Genomic DNA, 20,625 nt, shown 5'->3' on the forward strand with positions numbered 1-20,625 from the left:
CGGAAGAATACATGTTGGGTTGTTGTTCACCTAAATTTTTCTCACGGCTTTTTCCGGCCCCAGACAATTTTCACCGATTTTCCCGGCTTTTCCCGGTCGGGAAATTTCAAAATAAAGTTCCCGGCTTTTCCCGGTTTTCCCGGCCCATTTCGAGGCCTGTACAATTTTCCTGACAAAGACAACGCTGTTAAGGGCCAGGTACTCATTTTACACCCGAGTACGGTGAGAGAATGTGAGTACAGAGTCTTTTCCAAGGACTCAACTATGTGTCGAGCAAGGCTCGAACCCAGGACCTTCCGATCAGAAAGCGAGTGTCATACCACTAGACCACATAGACGCACAAGCGGAATAGCTGATTTCTTTTACAAATGAATCATAATATATGATATGTTTGTGAGTCTGACAGTTAAAACCTTAAGTAAAATAATAATAATACAAAAAAATATAAATAAAAATAAATTTTTAAAAATTATCTTCCTTGGTTATAACATGATCCTGAGGAAGAGATGATGACAAAAGGTTTTATAAATTTCTGACAAGTGGTTCAATAAATTGCTGATAAACGGCAATTACAATGACTTACCAAGGAAAGTATTAGGGTGACTTCACCCATGACAGTATAGTCAGTGTAATGTACAGTACATAGAAATATGACTTACCAGGTAAAGTAAAAGGGGGACTTCACCCATGATAGTATAGTCAGTGTAATGTAATAATACATAGAAATATGACTTACCAGGGAAAGTATAAGGGTGACTTGACCCATGACAGTATAGTCAGTGTAATGTACAATACATAGAAATATGACTTACCAGGTAATGTATAAGGGTTACTTGACCCATGACCGTATAGTCAGTGTAATGTACAATACTTAAAAACATGACTTACCAGGTAAAGTATAAGGGTGACTTGACACATGACAGTACAGTCAGTGTAATGTAATAATACATAGAAATATGACTTACCAGGAAAAGTATAAGGGTGACTTGACCTAAAAATATGTCCTACTCGAGAACAAGGAATAAATTCCAGTTTCCCTCCACACATCCAAACCTATTGGGGGGAGAAAGCAGATGTCAATTTCTGATTAATGACTTTCTGATTAATGACAATAATAAATATGCCAAAGGAATCAATAAGAATGAATATAACATCTTTGAAAAATGCCAAAATACGTAACACTGTATGTTTCAGGCTCAAAACCCTTCCTCAGCTAATAAGACAAATAATAAAACATTAAGAATACTTTAAGGGTTTTGAGCCCGAAACAATCCGTGTTTGATATTTTGTTGTTTTGGGTTTTTTAAAAATCTGTTATATGTTTATACATTAATCTTTACTATTCACATCTTCTAGCAGTGTTGAGTCCCTTTAATGAATATGCCAGTGACTATTGATTTACAAACTGGCAACAAGTACTGATGGTATGACAAAAATGGTATAACTAACAAAAGACAATACCATTGAATGTTTCGGCAAGTTTGGAAACAATGGAATTACAACTTGTTTCAACCAGATTTTTAAAAATTTGAATATCAACAAATTATCCATCAGCAAAGAGCTTGGCACCACGAGTATTGTATAGTCACATGGTACAATGGACAAAGTCACCTAAATCAGATGCAGGCCCAAGAGCCAAAAAAAAAAATTTTTAAATAAATAAATAAATTCCCATTATTCATCCCATAAGGGAAATTTGTCTCTAGGGTCTATTCCAAGGGAAGACTGGATAACCCAGGTATCAGCCACAATGTAATGCTGCAAATTGAGCTAGGACGAGGTGACTTGCTCAAGGCCACACAATGCAACGGCAGTTGATCGAACTTGGTACCTTCCATATACAAAGCAAAGACCATACCGTTGAGTCATGCTGTCCCAAAAGGGGGAATAATTTGAAATGTGGAAATGTAAACAGTCAGCACCCAAGCTATGGCACGTGACAACCTATAGTCAACCCATAGCGGCCAACTTGCCACAAAGCCAAAACAGGACACTCCAACGTGCACTACTGTCATTTCCCCAAAATGGCAGTTTATTTTTGGACTGTTATCAAATATAATCTCGATATAAAGAGATCTACTCTCTATTTTTCTATTCCTTATTTTGATTTGCTGGTCAAACAATCATAATCCTGAGACATGCCAGGTTTTTTATTTCTCCAGATTGCCAAATCGGGACAGTTGGCCGCTATGTCAACCCCTAGAACTCTTTTTGCCATCACAATAGTAATCTTTTCCCCTTTGTTTTTGTTTTCTAAATGTCAATTCATTTTTCTTGACAAAATTAAATGTGACCCTGATGGTATCAAAATTGTTAAACTTAATAATAAATAGACCCATAAGGCATTGAAATGACAAAATAAAACAATACATTGTGTGTATCTGGACAATGGAATCCCAAGTTGTAAAAAACTATTTCTATGTCTGCCTAAATTACTTGTACTCAAAACTCAAACTGATGCTGCCTCTTGGATAAAGGTATTTTTTCTACTCATCTTGACTCAGTGTGAAACTAGCGAGAAATAGCGCTAATTTCATTACAATGTTATTTGAACAGAAAACCTGTCTTGTGTAATTGAGAAAATGATCTAAAATAAATAAAATAAAATAAAATTCCCTTTATTCATATCCTAGGGGAAATTTTTCGTTAGGGTCTATTCCAAGGGAAGACTGGAATAACCCAGCCCAGGCATCAGACGCAGTGCAGCACCGCAAAGTGAGCTAGGACGAGGTGACTTGCTCAAGGCCACACAACAAGGCGGGTAGTCGAACTCTGTACCTTTCGGGTATGAAGTAAAGACCGTACCACTGAGCCACACTGTCCCATATGAAAAACTAACCTTTACAAATAGCCTCCCTTATGTGTTTGATAAAATGATTTATTGTCAGTAAGAACATCGTCAGTACACAAAAAGGACTCGGTATTATTCTAATTGCTACCAAGTCCTCCAAAAAATAAATAATTTTTTTTTTTTTTAATAAAACAAACAAACAAACAAAAATACAGAGACCAACTTTTCAGAACAAGAATGAATTACCCTGAATGAAATTTCTAGATTTTCGCCACCCCAGACGTCCATGCCTGGATCGTAGGCTCCAACTTCAAAGAAAAACTTCCTGTCTGCAGCCAGAAGGCCACCAGCCATGGTGGGAGATCTGTGGTCATAGAAGATCATCATGAAAAAAACTAGAGCACTTATATAGCACAATATCCACTAAACGTGCTCAAAGTGCTTTACATAGGGTCCCTAGACTAGAGCAACACTTGACATGTAATATGAGACATGATACATGTTACGTGATATTACAATTTTTTCAGATAAATACAAAACAACGGCCAGGTATTAATTTTACTCCTGAGCATGGTAAGAAAATGTGAGTAAAGAGCCTTTTCCAAGGACTCAACTATGTGTGGCTCAGAGCAGGATTCGAACCCTGGCCTTTCCAGTCCGAAGACAAGTACCACTAGACCACATAGCCCTGTAGAAACTGGTGAACACTTCATCCATTTCAATATCAAGGCGAGAGTTTTGGGAGTTTCCTTTGAGTAAGCAAACGTTTCTTTGCTTTTTATTTATTTACAAAAAGGCTTATAATAATATTGTGAAAATTATTGCAATTCGCAGTTTGAAATTTTATCATCTTTTATCAACACAAAGCATGGATTTTGAAACATTAAAGTTAACTTTCCACTTTTTTTCTTATGTCATAGTTATAGGTAAGAACTTAAAATGGATTCCGATTTTAAGTAAACCACATGTTGTGATAAAAATTTCTTGTGTAAAAATATTGATTTGAAACAAATTCGATATACAACATTATTTAACACCTCCCCTGCCCCTTGACACAACGTATACAGACCTGCCAACGCTTCACATTCCAAAAGTGAAATCAGGACGCATGAAAATAGGAATTTGAGACAAAAAATAGGAATTTCACCTCTTTCAACCCCCCCCCCCCCCCCCCCCCGCCCCCCCCCCTCCCTCCCTTCCCCTCTTTGCTCTTCTTTTTTATTCTTACCTTTATCATCAGTTTTGTAAATCGGAATTTTAGAGAAAATGGCGGAATAGTACAAAAAGGAAGAGTGACAATGATTCCACCAAAAGCGGAAGAAGGGTTGGCAGGTATGCGTATAGATTGACATGGGAACGAAACAGACGTAAGCTTGATCTTTCCGATGATTAAAAGCCAAAGCTGACATAGACACAAGTAATTATTGCCCTTTGAATGGGATGAAATAAGTAATTATTGCCCTTTGAATGGGATGAAATAAGTAATTATTGCCCTTTGAATGGGATGAAATAAGTAATTATTGCCCTTTGAATGGGATGAAATACACGAAGCAAATGTAGGAGAAAAGGAATCCTTCAGAGCCCAATTAAAGCCCATGGAGCCGGATTTTATCCCGGATTCTGTAGCATGAAACGGGAAATAACAATTGCTTGCTATCCTTTGGATAGGATGCCAGATTATCTCAAAGCACTTTCCACCAGATCTAACAGACCCAGTTACCCATTCACTGCTGAGTGGACTCAGAAAAAAATCTCGACTGCACCCGGGATCGATCTCAGTTCCTTTGTGTGTGAAGTGAATGACCTATCTACTGAGCTATCAAGACCCCCATATGTAGGAGATGACAGACCTCTTTTATGAACACTATTCAGGAAAAAAAAAAAAAATCTGTCTTGACATATTTGATAACATGACCATCCACTGCAATCTAATCCGTGAATTATGTCAATTATCAAAAATAAAATTGACATATGGCATCAATAAGCCGTGGGCTCAATAAATCTTATCTAGCATCGCATCTACACGTTATGGGCCAGGAATGCATGGGATAAGAACAGTAACCAACTAGAGCATTAGAAAAATCACTAGTTATAAGCAAGACATTGAAAGAAAACATTCATGAGTCATAATAAGCAACTACTATTCCATGAACATTGATGCTATATTTGCAATAGATGACACCATACATATAGATAAAATTAAGACTCGAAGCAAAATGTTCAAAGAGGTGTTAAGATGATGATTGATGATGATGATGATGATGATGATGATGATGATGATGATAGTGATGATGATGATGATGATGATGATGATGATGATGATGATGATGATGATGATGATGATGATAGTGATGATGATGATGATGATGATGATGATGATGATGATGATGATGATGATGATGATGATGATGATGATGAAAGTCGCATTTGGTTAAAACAGGCAGATTACCATGCACAACATTGATAAGTAAAGAAGAACTTTGGAACAATCGACTGAAGCTTAAAAAGTGTAACATCGGCCATCAGTTGAAAGTATTGGTTACTGGCATAAGAAAGAAAATCATCACACTAAAAAGGATAACAGCCTGAGCAACAGTGGATTAAAATTGAAAACAAAGAGAGAGAGAGAGAGAGAGAGAGAGAAAGAGAAGAATGAAGTATAAAATTGTGAATAAAATCAACTGACAAGTGAAGCTAAAATGAATTTTGGTCACATTTCAAAGAGGAGCAATGATCAGACGGTTGAATTTACAGCTTTTTAATCATACAGTTACAAGGAGAAGCTTTCTTTTCTTTTTTTTTTTTATCCAACACAGTGTAAAAGCCAAACAAGTTTTTTATTTTTTATCCAACACAGTGTAAAAGCCAAACAAGTTTTTTATTTTTTATCCAACACAGTGTAAAAGCCAAACAAGTTTTTTATTTTTTATCCAACACAGTGTAAAAGCCAAACAAGTTTTTTATTTTTTATCCAACACAGTGTAAAAGCCAACAAGTTTTTTATTTTTTATCCAACACAGTGTAAAAGCAAACAAGTTTTTATTTTTATCCAACACAGTGTAAAGCCAACAAGTTTTTTATTTTTTATCCAACACAGTGTAAAAGCCAAACAAGTTTTTTATTTTTTATCCAACACAGTGTAAAAGCCAACAAGTTTTTTATTTTTTATCCAACACAGTGTAAAAGCCAAACAAGTTTTTTATCTTTTATCCAACACAGTGTAAAAGCCAAACAAGTTTTTTATTTTTTATCCAACACAGTGTAAGAGCCAAACAAGTTTTTTATTTTTTATCCAACACAGTGTAAAAGCCAAACAAGTTTCAAAAATACATTACCGTATCGGATCGATATAGTTCGGACTTGATAGACTTCTGGGAATTCCATCCTGCCACGTAAAATGCAAACTCCATGTAAAACCACCAATCTGGTAACCTCCGTTTCTAGAAAACTCCAGGGTTTCCGCATCGATAGAATCGATTATTGGACAAACTACACGACGAGGGTCCTCGGCAATCGGAGCCAACAGGGGCTCCAGCCTAGTGAGTAAGTGTGACAGGAAAGAATAAAATTCACATATTATAGGCAAGACACGGAACCCTGAATTATTTTCCGCACTTGCTTGACACCTATCAGTGATGTTGTGTGTGTGTTTGAAGATAATCGTCCAACGATCCTTGATGCCTTGACAAAAAAAAGTGAAAAAAAAAACTACCTGATCTTTGATGCCTTGACAAAAAAGTGAAAAAAAACTACACTGATCTTTGATGCCTTGACAAACAAGTGAAAAAAAAACTACCTTTGCAATACGATATAGCCAAAGAGGAAGGGGGAGGGGCAGAAATTAACCAGAATAAAACAACAAATATCAGAATTCAGAGTACCCGGTCAAATAGATTATACAGATCACCCAAAACGCTTCAGGTCACCCAAAACGCTTCAGGTCTTTTGCTTTTTGTTCCTGATTGTCTAACTTTATTTCTTATGTTGAGACGATATAAATGTTATCCCAACAGTATCTAGCACACAGCTGATAAGTGATCATCATCGTCGTCACAATTACCTAATGGGATCAATTGGGGAGGAACGTCTGGCCTGTTCCCGTTTGGCGATTGGTCTCCAGGAGAAATGAAGACTCCACCAAAAGCCACCAGTACTGTGACTGCCTGTCCCCGAGTACTGCAAGGTATTTTTGTCTATAAGGTCTATTTCAGGACATAAAACAGCCGTTCGATCTTCCTTTATTCGACTCAACAGAGGTTCTAACCTGAGAATAAGGAATAAAAAGTATCAAAAAAGTCATCTTGGTTGGAATATCATATTGAGAAACTAGGGAACAGGCATCGGTGTAAGATAAATATCTGAACAAGTGTGTTTCTCAATCTAACATTTTCAAAAAATAAAAATGGAGCAACTCAAATGCCTTCGCCCTTGTCCTCTCGTGTTCAATGTATGTTTTGTTTGATGTAAGCGAGGGTTCACAGCATAAAACGCGTACCCTTGTGAAGAATATAGGAATTAAAATTTCCCAACTATCAGGAGCTTCTGTAGTGTAATGGTAGCACGTCTGACCGGTAATCAGAAGGTCTGAGGTTCAATCCTCAGTCAAGGCAGATTGATTTTTTGGGATGGTTTTTTTTTTTCTTGAATATTTCTTTCTTGCTTTGGCTGGCACCTTTAATACACACGTGTTCAGATCTTTATCTTGGTTGGAATAGGAAAATAATGAATTCTGGTAGCGAGAAAAGTTAAGAGAAAAAAAATGGGATGAAATAAAAGGATCAGCTTAAGGTAATTTGTTTACAATTCTTAATAAAAAATTTTGAAAACTCAATGGGCAAAATGATTATATTCAATAAGGCTAATGAAAAAATCAAATCTATAAAAAATAAATACACAACAGCATCACTGATAATAATCAAGAGTAGAAATTGACATACAAGATAAAAAATTTTTAATCATTTTTTTTTTCAAGTACATTTTCCCCCCCAATATTTGTCAAAAATTTAAACAGGATATGTAACACTGTAGAATTATATTGCTTTGTTTCATATTGCATGTTTGAGTGGTTGTATGTTTGAGTGAAAGTTGTCACGTTACTGTTAGGGGCTTTGAGCTTGTTGATATACGGAGTAAAGCGTTATATAAAAACCATATATTATTCTTATCAACAACACATATATATATAAATAGGAAATAAAAAGTGAAGACAATGTGATATCTAAAAAAAAAAAAAACAAAAGAAGAAAAGTTCAAGGAATAAAATAAAAATAAAAGAAACCAATTTATGAATTTCATCTGTGGCATCTGACAAATGATGATTTACATTAAACAAATATTTGTCAAGTGAAATATTGTACTTGACCAATATCAGAATAATTTTTGAGGCCTTTCCTTATTCAAAATGGATACGTCATTTGGCAGTCCCATTATCCAGACTAGTGTGTCATCTGGACAAAATGCTGGAAACGAAGGTGTTTGCATTACGAAGAAAAAGAAAAAAAATTAAACAAAAAAGGAACCAAAAAAAAAAAGGGACATCGGATCGATTCAAAGAGGGAAGAGTTATCCCCCTTCTTTGGTTGCCAGAGATTTGGGTAGCTCCAATCAAAAACTTGGGAAAGGAGACAGCGTGAATCTCTTGAAAACAAAACACACTTTGTCTACCAGCAACATCCAAGGTCTTCTCTCATCCATTTTAGTTTTGTTTTTTGTTTGGTTTGTTTTCAATCATCATTCATTTACACCTGTTACTAACAAAGAATGTAACCGAAAATAGTCTCTGACCTTTTGTTATATTTTATTTTAACTCAAAGAAAGCCAGTTTTATAAACCCCAGACTTTGGCAGTTTCCTCTACCCTCCTTGCCCTCTTGTTTACCGACAACCTGTCCAAATGCAATGAAGATGAATCCACTGAATGGTGCAATCGTTATAAACCCTAAGATTCAAGATGATTGGATATTCTCAGGTATGTTTGATTCACTTCTAAATTCTTATCATCAACGCCTATTTGATATGGCCATCAAAAGTCCACATCACAACATAAAATCGGTATTGAAAACCAACCTCAACCATTTGAAAAGATTAATCACATATTTTACAAATATTTATACGAACTTCTTTAAATTTTCTTCCCAAAAAAATATATATTTTCATTACGTGCAACCAATCAAAATTTCAAATTAACTATTCACCGAATTTATGGAGACTTATCAAAATGGTGGAAAACAGGAAAACCCTGTAATTCCTATGGCAATCATCTGTCTGGATACTCAGATTCTCATCGGGGTGAAGACGATATTAAATGACTTCAACTATTCCAATTTTATCATTTTTTTCTCCTTTTTGTTACAAATTCACTGACTTTTTAGATAAGCACACTTAAGTCATCATTTCCACATTCTCATATTTTGGACTTCAAAGTGTATTAAAATATGGGAAATCATACTGATGGCAGACCTGTCAATTGAAAATGAATTTTTTTTTTTTAATTTTTTTTTTTACGATAACTACTATGTTACTAGTGTGCATCTTGTGTGAGTGTGTCTATGTCAATATTGTATTGTTATAAATGTGTAACCAAATGACAAATTGCCACTTTTTCGGGGACAATAAAGATATATTATTATTATTAAGAGATATGAAAGCATAACTAGCCCCAATCATGTGTCAAGGCCATCTTCATAGTAAACACCTCAATAAATAGGACATGGGATTGGGATGGGAGTAGAAAAGGGTATTTGGGTAAATTAAAGGGCTTATGGGAATACCAGCAATTACCACTATTTACGATATGGATGGAGTACTTGCAAGTATGGTCGAAGGTCTGTTGATGCAAGTGTGCTTGTGTGATGTATGGAAGTGTGTGTGTGTGTGTGTGTGTGTGTGTGTGTGTATGTGTGTTTGTGTATGTGTCCATGTGTATATGTATGCGTAAGTGTGTGTATGTGTGTTTTACTGTGCTTGCAACACATTTAGGTTATATCAGCGGCAGTAAAAAGGAAGAAAATGGGATAGTAAAAAGTTATAGAATTACAAGTAAAGCACCCAAGAAAAAGTAAGACAAAGGAGAATTAGTTTAAACAGGAAACAGATGTAGATTCCAAGAGCACATCATTGTACTTAGTTTGAGATCACCTAAAAGTATCGTCCTGACACAAGCACAGGTCCCCACTTAGAGGAATACAGCCAAATGTTTACTATAAAGTTAAAACAAAAATAATACAGTGCATAACAAAGAGGTGATTTACAAGACAAAAAAATTTAAATCTCAAAAAACTATACAAATGATGGTTTCCCTCCCAGCCAGGGCCAGGACAAAACCAAGTAATCTCATTCCAAGACAAAGACAGAAAGCATATTGAAAAACAGATATAGGAAGACACAGTAAGTGCCTACCTGACCACTATGGGAGGTCAGGAACCCCACCCAGTATGTATGTTTGTGTATGTGTGTGAATTTGGTCGTGTATTGAAATTTATTCAACAAATATGTGTGCTCAACCATGAGGACAAATGTAAATATTATGGACATTGTCATGTCACAAATCAATAACGAACCACAACTGTAATTTTTCCCACAGTAAATCTATTGAAGCCAAGGCAAACGGGATAAGGCGCTACCAAAGGGAAATGTATGATTAATTTTTGAATAGATTGCACCATGCTGAATGCTTTTCCTAATGCTACGACTATTCCCAGAGCAATCCATAACAAAACATATATAGTATCTTTTGATAAATGATAGTAAAAAAACAAAACATGTATAGTATCTTTTGATAAATGATAGTAAAAAAACAAAACATGTATAGTATCTTTTGATAAATGATAGTAAAAAAAAACAAAACATGTATAGTATCTTTTGATAAATGATAGTAAAAAAAACAAAACATGTATAGTATCTTTTGATAAATGATAGTAAAAAAAAAACATGTATAGTATCTTTTGATAAATGATAGTAAAAAAACAATACATGTATAGTATCTTTTGATAAATGATAGTAAAAAAACAAAACATGTATAGTATCTTTTGATAAATGATAGTAAAAAAACAAAACATGTATAGGATCTTTTGATAAATGATAGTAAAAAAAACAAAACATGTATAGTATCTTTTGATAAATGATAGTAAAATAACAAAACATATATAGTATCTTTTGATAAATGATCAATGATAGTAAAAAATCACTGGTTATGCACAACAACGTTTATAATAAATTATCCCACAATTCATGATACAAGCTACAAGTCAAGCCATTGTTCAAATCTCAAATCAATTGATAACTGTTGACTCACCAACCCGTGTTCGCTTCACAGTGGGAATCCAAGAAAACCAACACATCCCCTGTCGCTGCTTTAGCACCAGCTATTTTGGCACGAATAAGACCAGACCGTTCCTGTGTCCTCACAATGTGGACGATGCCATCAGGCCATGTAGATTGGACATATTTATAGAGTAGGTCTTTGAGGTGAGCTACATAGAGAGGATTAGATAAAAAAAAATTTTTTTTAACTTACTATAATGCATTCTTCTTCATGGCACTGTGTGTCGATAGATGAAGAAAATTATCGGAGTCAAGTTTGAAATATTTTTATGTCTTAATTAACAGAAGATTAAAATGATGACAGGAATCATTTACCAAAACATTTGATCAGCTCACATTGTCAAATCAACTGCTTTTGACTTTCTACACTTGATTTCTTTACATCAACCAGGATAAAATAAATAAATATATTTATATACAAAAATTTCCTTTTTGGTTACATTATTATTTCATTTTTATTTTTTTTTTTTTCTTCTTTTCATCTATGAAACCATGGTATTTTTGATTTACTCAGCAAGGCAAATATTTAAACGTTTTTATCTTTTTCTTTTTTTTAATATAATCTTTGCCATATCTTCCAATTTACAAAACCTCAATCTGACTACATGGGTCACATGACTCTAAAGGACTACTACTTTCTACTGACTACCCAATAAATGTAACATCAGTCAAGTTCACAATGGACTAAAACTAAAGGTTAATGATATGAAATACTCCCTTTGAAAACTTACCTTTATCTGAGAAATCATCCAACAAGATGACTTCATGAAGGTATTGTGGAGGTGACCTATTGACGACACTGTGTGCTGTCCGTAGCAATGGCGACCAAGCCTCATTGTGGAATATAATGATGACACTGGCCTTGGGCAAATCCTTAGGGTAATTCACCGATAAACACCTACAAAGGAAAAGTGGAAAAGTTACAGTTTTTATTTTATGGAAGATTTTTTTCTTAATATCAATCAAATGTAATTGGTGCCAATAACCGAGTAGTTGTGACTTTCAACCAACAATGTTCAGATGGGACATATAGAGCAAAATCTCATATCTCTATAACTATAACACGACACTATGTCTATTGGCACTTCATACACTAATAATAATAATATTAATAATAATAATAATAATAATAATAATAATAATAATAATAATAATAATAATAATAATATAATAATAATAATAATAATAATAATAATAATAAATAATAATAATAATAATAATAATAATGATGATGATGATGATGATGATGATGAATGATGATGATGATGATGAATAATGATGATGATGATGATGATGGTGATGATGATGATGATGATGATGATGATGACGATGATGGTGATAATAATAATAAATAATAATAATAATAATAATAATAATAATAATAATAATAATAATAATAATAATAATAATAATAATAATAATAATAATAATAATAATAATAATAATAATAATAATAATAATAATATTAAGAAGAAGAAGAAAAAGAAGAAGAACAATAATAACAATAATAATAATAATAATAATAATAATAATAATAATAATAATAATAATAATAATAATAATAATAATAATAATAGTAATAGTAATAATAATAATAACAATAATAATAATAATAGTAATACTAATAATAATAATAATAATAATAATAATAATAATAATAATAATAATAATAATAATAATAATAATAATAATAATAATAATAATAATAATAATAATAATAATATGTACTTTATTCATCCAAGAAGGAAATTTTTTGTCCAGACGTATAAAATGCCGGCAATGATATATACATAAAAGGAAATAATCCATTTGTGTTAAAGCTGATTAGTAATACAGTTTTTATTGAAGGCTTTGTTGTCAAAGATGTTAGTTCAATTTAATCTCCACTTTAAAATGTTCTATTTAACAAGAAGTAAAGCTGAAATGCTGTTTAAATTATAAAATAAGCTTACATGAATAATCCTATGCAAATCCTCATAAAGGTATGAAAAAAGTATTAGTACCAGCATTCTATTACTAACTGAAATTATAATAATAGTTCAAATTTACAAAATGTGATGTATGATGCCTCACATTTTGTAAATTTGAACTATACAGCAGTTGATGTATGACATGTATGTATGTATCATTGCACCAAATGTATCATTTTCAACCTTGAGCCTTGAGAAAAAGCATTAAAATATTACCAAAAAATTGAACTAATTCCTTTGGAATCGTATTTGGGTCCAAAAATTGTACTACATCCTTTGGAATCGTATCCACGTATTTGGGTCCAAAAATCGTACTAAATCCTTTGGAATCGTTTCCACGTAGATGGGTCCAAAAATCGTACTGAATCCTTTGGAATCGTATCCACGTATTTGGGTCCAAAAATCGTACTAAATCCTTTGGAATCGTTTCCACGTAGATGGGTCCAAAAATCGTACTAAAATACGTGAAATCATACGGGTTAGCAGGTCTGCATAATACAACTGTGACAAAACATCACTATAATCAAATTTCAATCTTGCACCAATCCATTTTTCATCCACAACAGACTAATTTATTTTCTTTGAAAAAAATAGACGAATGTCTGTAAGGGAAAAAAATGGAAACATTTAATTTTGTCAATAATGCACTGTCCTTAAAAGTCTGTCATCAATAGAATTGTATGTGACAGAATCAGAATAATTCCAAAGTCACGAGATGTACATCATCGAGATTTGAACCAGCTATGTGGTCTAGTGGTATGACACTCACTTTTGGATCGGAAGGTCCTGGGCTTGACCTTGTTCGGCGCATAGTTGAGTCCTTGGAAAAGGGTCTTTACTCACTTTCTCTCACAGTACTCAGGTGTAAAATGAGTACCTGGCCATTAACAGCTTTCTCTCTGTTGGAAAAATTGTATTATCGCCTAATAGGCATCACGTCTCGTTCTATATGTTACGTGTTACTCCTGGTCAGGGACACTTTGTAAAGCGCTTTGAGCATGTTTAGTGGATATTGCGCTATATAAATGCTCTGGGATCTTTTTTTTATTTTTTAACCAGAGGACCTTCCCATCGAATGGTGAATGAATTTCCAGCATCCCATAAAATTTGTAAATAGTCGTCCTTCAAAGCCATGGAGTCCACGAAGCCAGAGTCTATCCCAGTTTCTATATCACAAAACGGACAATAGCAATTGTTTGCTATCCTTTGGATAGAATATAGCATAGTATTTTCCACCAGATCTAACAGACCCAGCTACCCAATCACGATTGGGTGGACGATGGAAGAGTCAGAAAAAGTCTTAACTGCACCTGGGATCGATCTGGATCCCTTTGCGTGTGAAGCGAGTGCTCTACCAACTGAGCTATCAGGACCCCGACTACCCCATAAGCTGGTCCCCGACTCTTTCCAAGTTAACTCACTCAACCCTAGCACCAACTATATCCGTTGTATACCTGGGTTACTTTTACCCCATGCCTATTTATTACATTTTTCTGAGACAAATTATAGGCGTAGCATCAAAGTCAAAGCTAATGTTTTTAATTTTTACATGTTACTGGTAGTTGAATAAAACTATCTATGCACATGCTCATTTTTAACACATTTTTTTCCAATTTTGAAAAGCATCAAAAGTGTCTAGGATAGGATTGAGTGAGTTAACACAGAGAAGTAATAAACGAATATAGTCAATAGACATGATGGTCATAAGTAATCATAAACTTTACTTGTGATAGAAATTAACTCACCTTCTGTCTCTTACATCTCGTATAGACCTCTCCAATGAAATCTTGTCACTAGCAATTCTATTAAATGCCTCCTTTGGCATCAAGCTATCAGCCAATTTCTTCTCATCCCCTTGTAAAAAGACGGGTTCCCCAAATTCTCCAGGGCCTGACCGATGTGGCTCTGACTGTTTGTAACGTTTGTAACGTAGAATACGATGAGAAAGTTTTTTATCTTCCTCTGATGAGGGCAGTCCAACAATTTCATAATAAGACATTATCCATATAAAAGCAGCTATTGCTAATAACGCTAACAAGAGAACAGTTGATCTCCGTTTTCGAAATGATCTTGGAAGAAAACTCATTGTCAATTCAAGTTTATCTGGAATAATCAACAAATAAAGTAGTCAAAAACATCGATAAACATCATAAAGTAATAAACAAAAATGAACATAACAGCTTCAAAAAAGAACAAAATACCAAACACGGAACGTTTCGGGCTCAAAACCCTTCTTCAGCCAACAACAAAAAACAATAAAGTAATAAAGACATAAAAATACATTAATGTTTGCTTTTAATTAATTTGATATCAAAATGAAGATAGATGTTTTGTAGTGTCCACAGAATCTCTTTAAAAACTTCACGGATTGATTTTATTAATTTGACAATTTAGTTGATGTAGATAGATGGTAAGAATAAGATTAGGCTAATGTCAATGTAGCGAATGTGTAGAGGGGGAAGAAGAGGGCCAAAGTTACACTAACTTACACACTAACTTACAACACTGTTCAAATTTGAACGAGAAACAATACTCAATATTTTGCTTTCACTTTGAAACCACTTTGAAACCACCGAATCGATGAAAAAAAATACAACCGAGACTGAAACATAATAAAACAGGAATACTGGGGATGTAGGAGCTTTCGGAAGGCCTCCCGAAATGAAGCAAACAGACATGAGCGTGAGAATGTTTCCACCTGTTCAGTCACGATTTTGATAGCTAGACATTTTCGTAGTCCAAACAACGGAAAGCACAGCACAGCAACCACACAGCACTTACAACTTACACTGACACTTACACACTTTCAGATGAAAGTGAAAGCTTGCTCCTGCAATAATCTGAAGCAACAAAACAAGGAACTTAATTATCTACGTTTGTCATGACATTATAAGTGGATTTGTTTAACTGCAATAAAGATATAGACGTCTAGATATATTACACAACGCACACAAGGAATAAGGCTAGACTTCCATTAATGTTTTTATTTTCTTTCTCACGTTCACAGTGGAGGCAAGGGGGGTAATTCTCATCGTCCAGGGAGGAGAAAGAGGTGGGTGGGGTGAGGGGGGGGGGGGGGGTACCAAAAAAGGTGGTTAGTGGTTAGGAAAAAAAATTATCTTTATATGTTGATGGTATAGATTTATGGTTGGTGATATCTATCTCCTCGGCACGAGAAAAAAAAACCCCAACGTATCTTCTTTATTATGGCTACCTTTTTTTATCGTATCTGTGAGTGTGAATGTGTGTGTAAGTGCTCTATGAATGTTCGGAGCCGCCGTCATCATCATCATCATCACCATCATCATCATCATCATCATCATCATCATCATTATCATCATCATCATCATCGTCGTCGTCGTCATCATCACCATCATCATCATCATTATCAACAACATAAACATCATCATCATCATCATCATCATCATCATCATCATCATCATCACCATCATCATCATCATCATCATCACCATTAACATCATCACCATCATCATCATCATTATTATTGGATATTATCGTATTAAATATTTCATTAATAAAAGATAAGTTCCGTTACCAGTAGCACCTAACGTTTTACGTGACGGTAGGTACAAATAATGGAACAACAGTAGCTAATAACACAATGGAAAGGGTGGTCCAGGAAGGGGGGGGGTGGTCAATGAAGGGGGCTTAGTCCAGGCAGGGGGGGGGGGTGTGGTCAATGAAGGGGGCTTATCCTCAATCCTACATGGATGACAGTTCTTTAATTAACAACTAGTCAACTGCCTTACTGTGGAAAAACGAGTTTTTTCAAACATTTGACCAGAAAACTCGTCCTTCAAAAATCGATCGGTTTAAGTGACTCATATCTTGGCAAAATGTCTCAAACCTGGGACTTGATTCAAGACTTCGCGAAGTCCCATGTTTGGGAGTTTTTGTCAAGATGAGGGTCATTTGAATCAATGGCTATTTAAAGGACGAGTTTTGGGTCAAATTTTTAAAAATGTGTCTTTCCACAATACGACAGTTAGCTGGTAAATTTGTAGTTTTTATTGATAGACCTCATAGTCATAGCCGACTAGAATAACGTGATGATAGACCTACATCTGTTGCAGCAACGACAGGAAGGATTTATCGATATCTCCCACGCCGATGTCATATTCAAGTCTATCACAATGAGGTGTGTCCCTACTGTATTGTATATAAATAACAAAGCGTTTTAATCGATATTTTGATCGATATAATTAAATCAATACGAACAGTGGGATGGTCAATACCTAGAAAGAGGAGAGCTAACGCGTATTTCTAGGGTCAATATTAGTTTTGCAAACGTGACCAACTCAATCGAATCAGGCGTACTCTGGAAAAGACACGTCATTAAAGATTTGGTCAGAAAACTCATCCTTCAAATATCGATCGATGTAAATGGCCCTTATCTTGTCAAATACTCTCAAGCCTGGGACTTTAGGAAACGAAGTCCCAGGTTTGAAAATGTTTGCCAAGATGAGAGCTAGTCATTTACATCGATCGATGTTTGAAGGACGAGTTTTCTGGCCAAATTTTTAATAACGTGTTTTCCCGGAGTACAACAGTTAACTGTTTAAGCCTCAGACCTGTAATCATTTTTTTTTTTTTTCTAATATAATTTGAAATTTCTACAACATTATGGTAGGTGCGGCTATGTGGTCATGTGGTATGGCACTCGCTTTCGGATCGGAAGGTCCTGGATTCGAGCCAAGGTCGGCGCATAGTACTCCTTGAAAAAGACTCTTTTCTCTCTCTCTCTCTCTCTCTCTCTCTCTCTCTCTCTGTCTCTCTCTCTCTCTCTCTCTCTCTCTCTCTCTCTCTCTCTCTCTCTCTCATCGTATTCAGGTGTAAAATGAGTACCTGTCCGTTAACAGCGTTGTCTCTGTCTGAAAATAATTGTAAATGTCCCGTCTAACTTGGTGTTGCTCTTGGCCAGAGACCTCTTGTAAAGCGCTCTGAACAAGTGCGTGGATATTGCGCTATATAAAAGCTCTTTACAAAAAAAAAAAGGTATATTCTCCGTGAGTTACATTGGCTTCCTGTTGAAAAAAGAGTTGCCTATAAGATTTGTACTGTTGTCTACAAATCCCTGAGCACGAACAGTCCCTCCTATATTAAAGACCTTCTTAACATATATGTCCCCAATAGAAACTTGAGGTCAAGCAGTGACCAATCAATCCTTGTCAAACCTAAGCCATTGAGTAAAATAGGTGAACAGTCTTTTCAATTTTCAGCCCCCCATTTTTGGAACTCTCTCCCGTCACACGTGAGATGCTCGGATTCGTTGACAACGTTCAAATCTCGCTTAAAGATTTATCTTTTTACGTCATAATGTTGCAATATTAATTTCATAATATTTTGTTGTTGTTAAATTGAATTCGTATCACGTTTCCTTCACACTTGTCTCACTGTAATATGTTTTGTTTTATATCACTGTAAAGCGCTTAGAGCCTGTGACAACGGGGTAAAGCGCTATATAAATGCCATTTATTATTATTATTATAGCATCTCTCATTCCCTCTCTCTCTCTCTCTCTCTCTCTCTCTCTCTCTCTCTCTCTCTCTCTCTCTCTCTCTCTCTCTCTCTCTCTCTTTTGAACTGAGCAATGCAGATTAAACAAATTACATTGACAACATCCTCTTCTGACGTGTAAGAAGAAAGCCTACAGCAAGAAATGGAATTACCTTGCAATATAGAATTCATTCAGTTCCATGTTCTAATCGGAGGCGGAAGACGTGACGTCAACCCTTCCTTTCTTCCGGTTCAAACTCATTGGAAGTGTGTAATCAGTCCTCCAGACAAAGCACAAATAACTAATAGGTTACATATTTATTGCATCATAGCAAGAAATGAAGTGAGTAGGCAAATGTCAGACAACAATAGAGAATAATAATTTCGCGGCGGCGATGGGGGCTCGAACCCGCGACCTTACCGGTATGACAACTCCACCAGGCGGGGGAGAGCGCGACTCTACCATATGAGTTATCCACCACTCAAAAAAAAAAAAAAAAAAAAAAAAAAAAAAAAAAAAGTGTTTTCAACTCTATGTCTATCTTGAGCATTCTCTCCCTGACTTCTTGAGGTCATGGGTGTATCACACACAAACACCGCAAAGTTAGTTGGCCAGCATTTAAGCTTAATAGCCAATATTCTCAACCCAAACATATAACATAGAAACGATTGAGAAGTTGAGTATGCTCCGGTATTTTGGGTGAATTTTAATTCAGAAAAGTGAGTGGAGCAGGCACTTATATCATTGCATCGTAAGGTGGTACAACTATTTAAATAGCAGGATGTAAAGGCAGGATCTTATAATAGGGTTCAACACTCGTGACGTCACTTCCCTCGTAATGACGCAAATTAACTTAGTAACTGGTTCTAAACTATCGGAATAATGGGGGACGCCCTTATGAAATACTTCTCCGACGAGTATAAAAGTGTATCCATATGAGAAAAACATAAATCTGATCATGTTTTGATTTTTATTTTTATACATTCTGATCACTTGACATGTGAAAAAGTTAGAGCCAGCATAAAGAATAAAGAGTACCGATTTTCTTTGTTTAGAACAAAGCTGCTGGTTGCTGGGCGGACCTGACATCAGACTATTGAATCTTATTACGGGTCTTAAAATAGTGAGGATGGTGCTCTTTATTGACGATCAGCATATATTTAGGCTAGAAAATATCACGCTATCACTCTGAAACCGAAAGACCAGTTGCACAATGTATGTATCCAGTCCTCAGGCGGACCGGCTTGACAAGGAGATTGGAACCAGTATTCTGTCATCACACTTTGATCCCTATTCCTAGCAGTGAAACACATTTAACGCAGTGTTTTTATGCACCTTCATCGACGGTGTATCTTAACGGATCTTTATTATACACCTCCGTCTCGCACGCGCATCCCACCCAATTTCATCAGCGATATTGTGTTTCTGTATTTGGACATGGCGAAAGTTATATTGTGACATCTGTAGGATGTTTTTGTTAATAAACTTATATAAAAATAATAATAGTTTTAAAAATCGAAATATAAAACCAGAAAATAGAAGTTGCATTGAAGGTAAAATAATGTTTTAGAAAGACCTTATTAAATGTGATGGACAGTCAGGTGGCTCCGTAGCTCAGTGAACAGTGAAGCTGTCAGACTCTAACCTTGAAAGTACCGGGTTCAATTCCCATTGTTAGTTTGTATTTTTTTTTAATTTACTTTATGGAGGTGCATAAAAACGTTGCGTTTTTGTACACCTCTAATGGATGTGCATAAAAACGCCACCATATAATTTTATGTTTGGTCTCTTACACAAGTTTCTATAGAAGAAACGAGTTGACGTCACTCAGTTCTTTGTTATTGTTTTAGCCAGCCATTTTATGAGTAGTTCTCACTAAGTTATATCAATCAGACTATAAACATTTAAGAGCACACATTTATTTATGTGTGTTCGGTACATTATAATATCCGACTGACGGATGTTGTGATTAATGTAACTCGTCGCATAGCATCAATAACAACACACTCTTGACCAATCTCTTTC

General features: G+C 35.0%; 1 protein-coding gene across 12 annotated transcripts in view; it reads right to left on the reverse strand.

Moving 5' to 3' along the window:
* LOC144964414 (putative N-acetylgalactosaminyltransferase 9) overlaps window positions 1-16,090 on the reverse strand; it is a 29,608-nt gene extending 13,518 nt beyond the window's left edge. The window contains exons 1-7 of one of the 12 annotated variants that reach the window (XM_078898644.1): window positions 15,871-16,090; window positions 14,828-15,185; window positions 11,844-12,010; window positions 11,084-11,261; window positions 6,127-6,327; window positions 3,038-3,155; window positions 966-1,053 (exon numbers count right to left, since the gene is read on the reverse strand). In XM_078898644.1, the coding sequence (XP_078754770.1) occupies window positions 966-1,053; window positions 3,038-3,155; window positions 6,127-6,327; window positions 11,084-11,261; window positions 11,844-12,010; window positions 14,828-15,168 (1,093 nt within the window). In that variant the 5' untranslated portion in view covers window positions 15,169-15,185; window positions 15,871-16,090. Of the gene's footprint in view, window positions 1-965; window positions 1,054-3,037; window positions 3,156-6,126; window positions 6,328-6,851; window positions 7,056-11,083; window positions 11,262-11,843; window positions 12,011-14,827; window positions 15,186-15,583 lie in introns of all 12 variants that reach the window. The other 11 variants (XM_078898647.1, XM_078898639.1, XM_078898646.1 and 8 more) reach the window with 11 other exon arrangements.
* Window positions 16,091-20,625: the final 4,535 nt, after the last annotated feature.

Source organism: Berghia stephanieae, chromosome 2 (assembly GCF_034508935.2).
Source record: "Berghia stephanieae isolate SIO BIC M18660-M18661 chromosome 2, UCSD_Bste_1.3, whole genome shotgun sequence".
Taxonomy (NCBI): domain Eukaryota; kingdom Metazoa; phylum Mollusca; class Gastropoda; order Nudibranchia; family Aeolidiidae; genus Berghia; species Berghia stephanieae.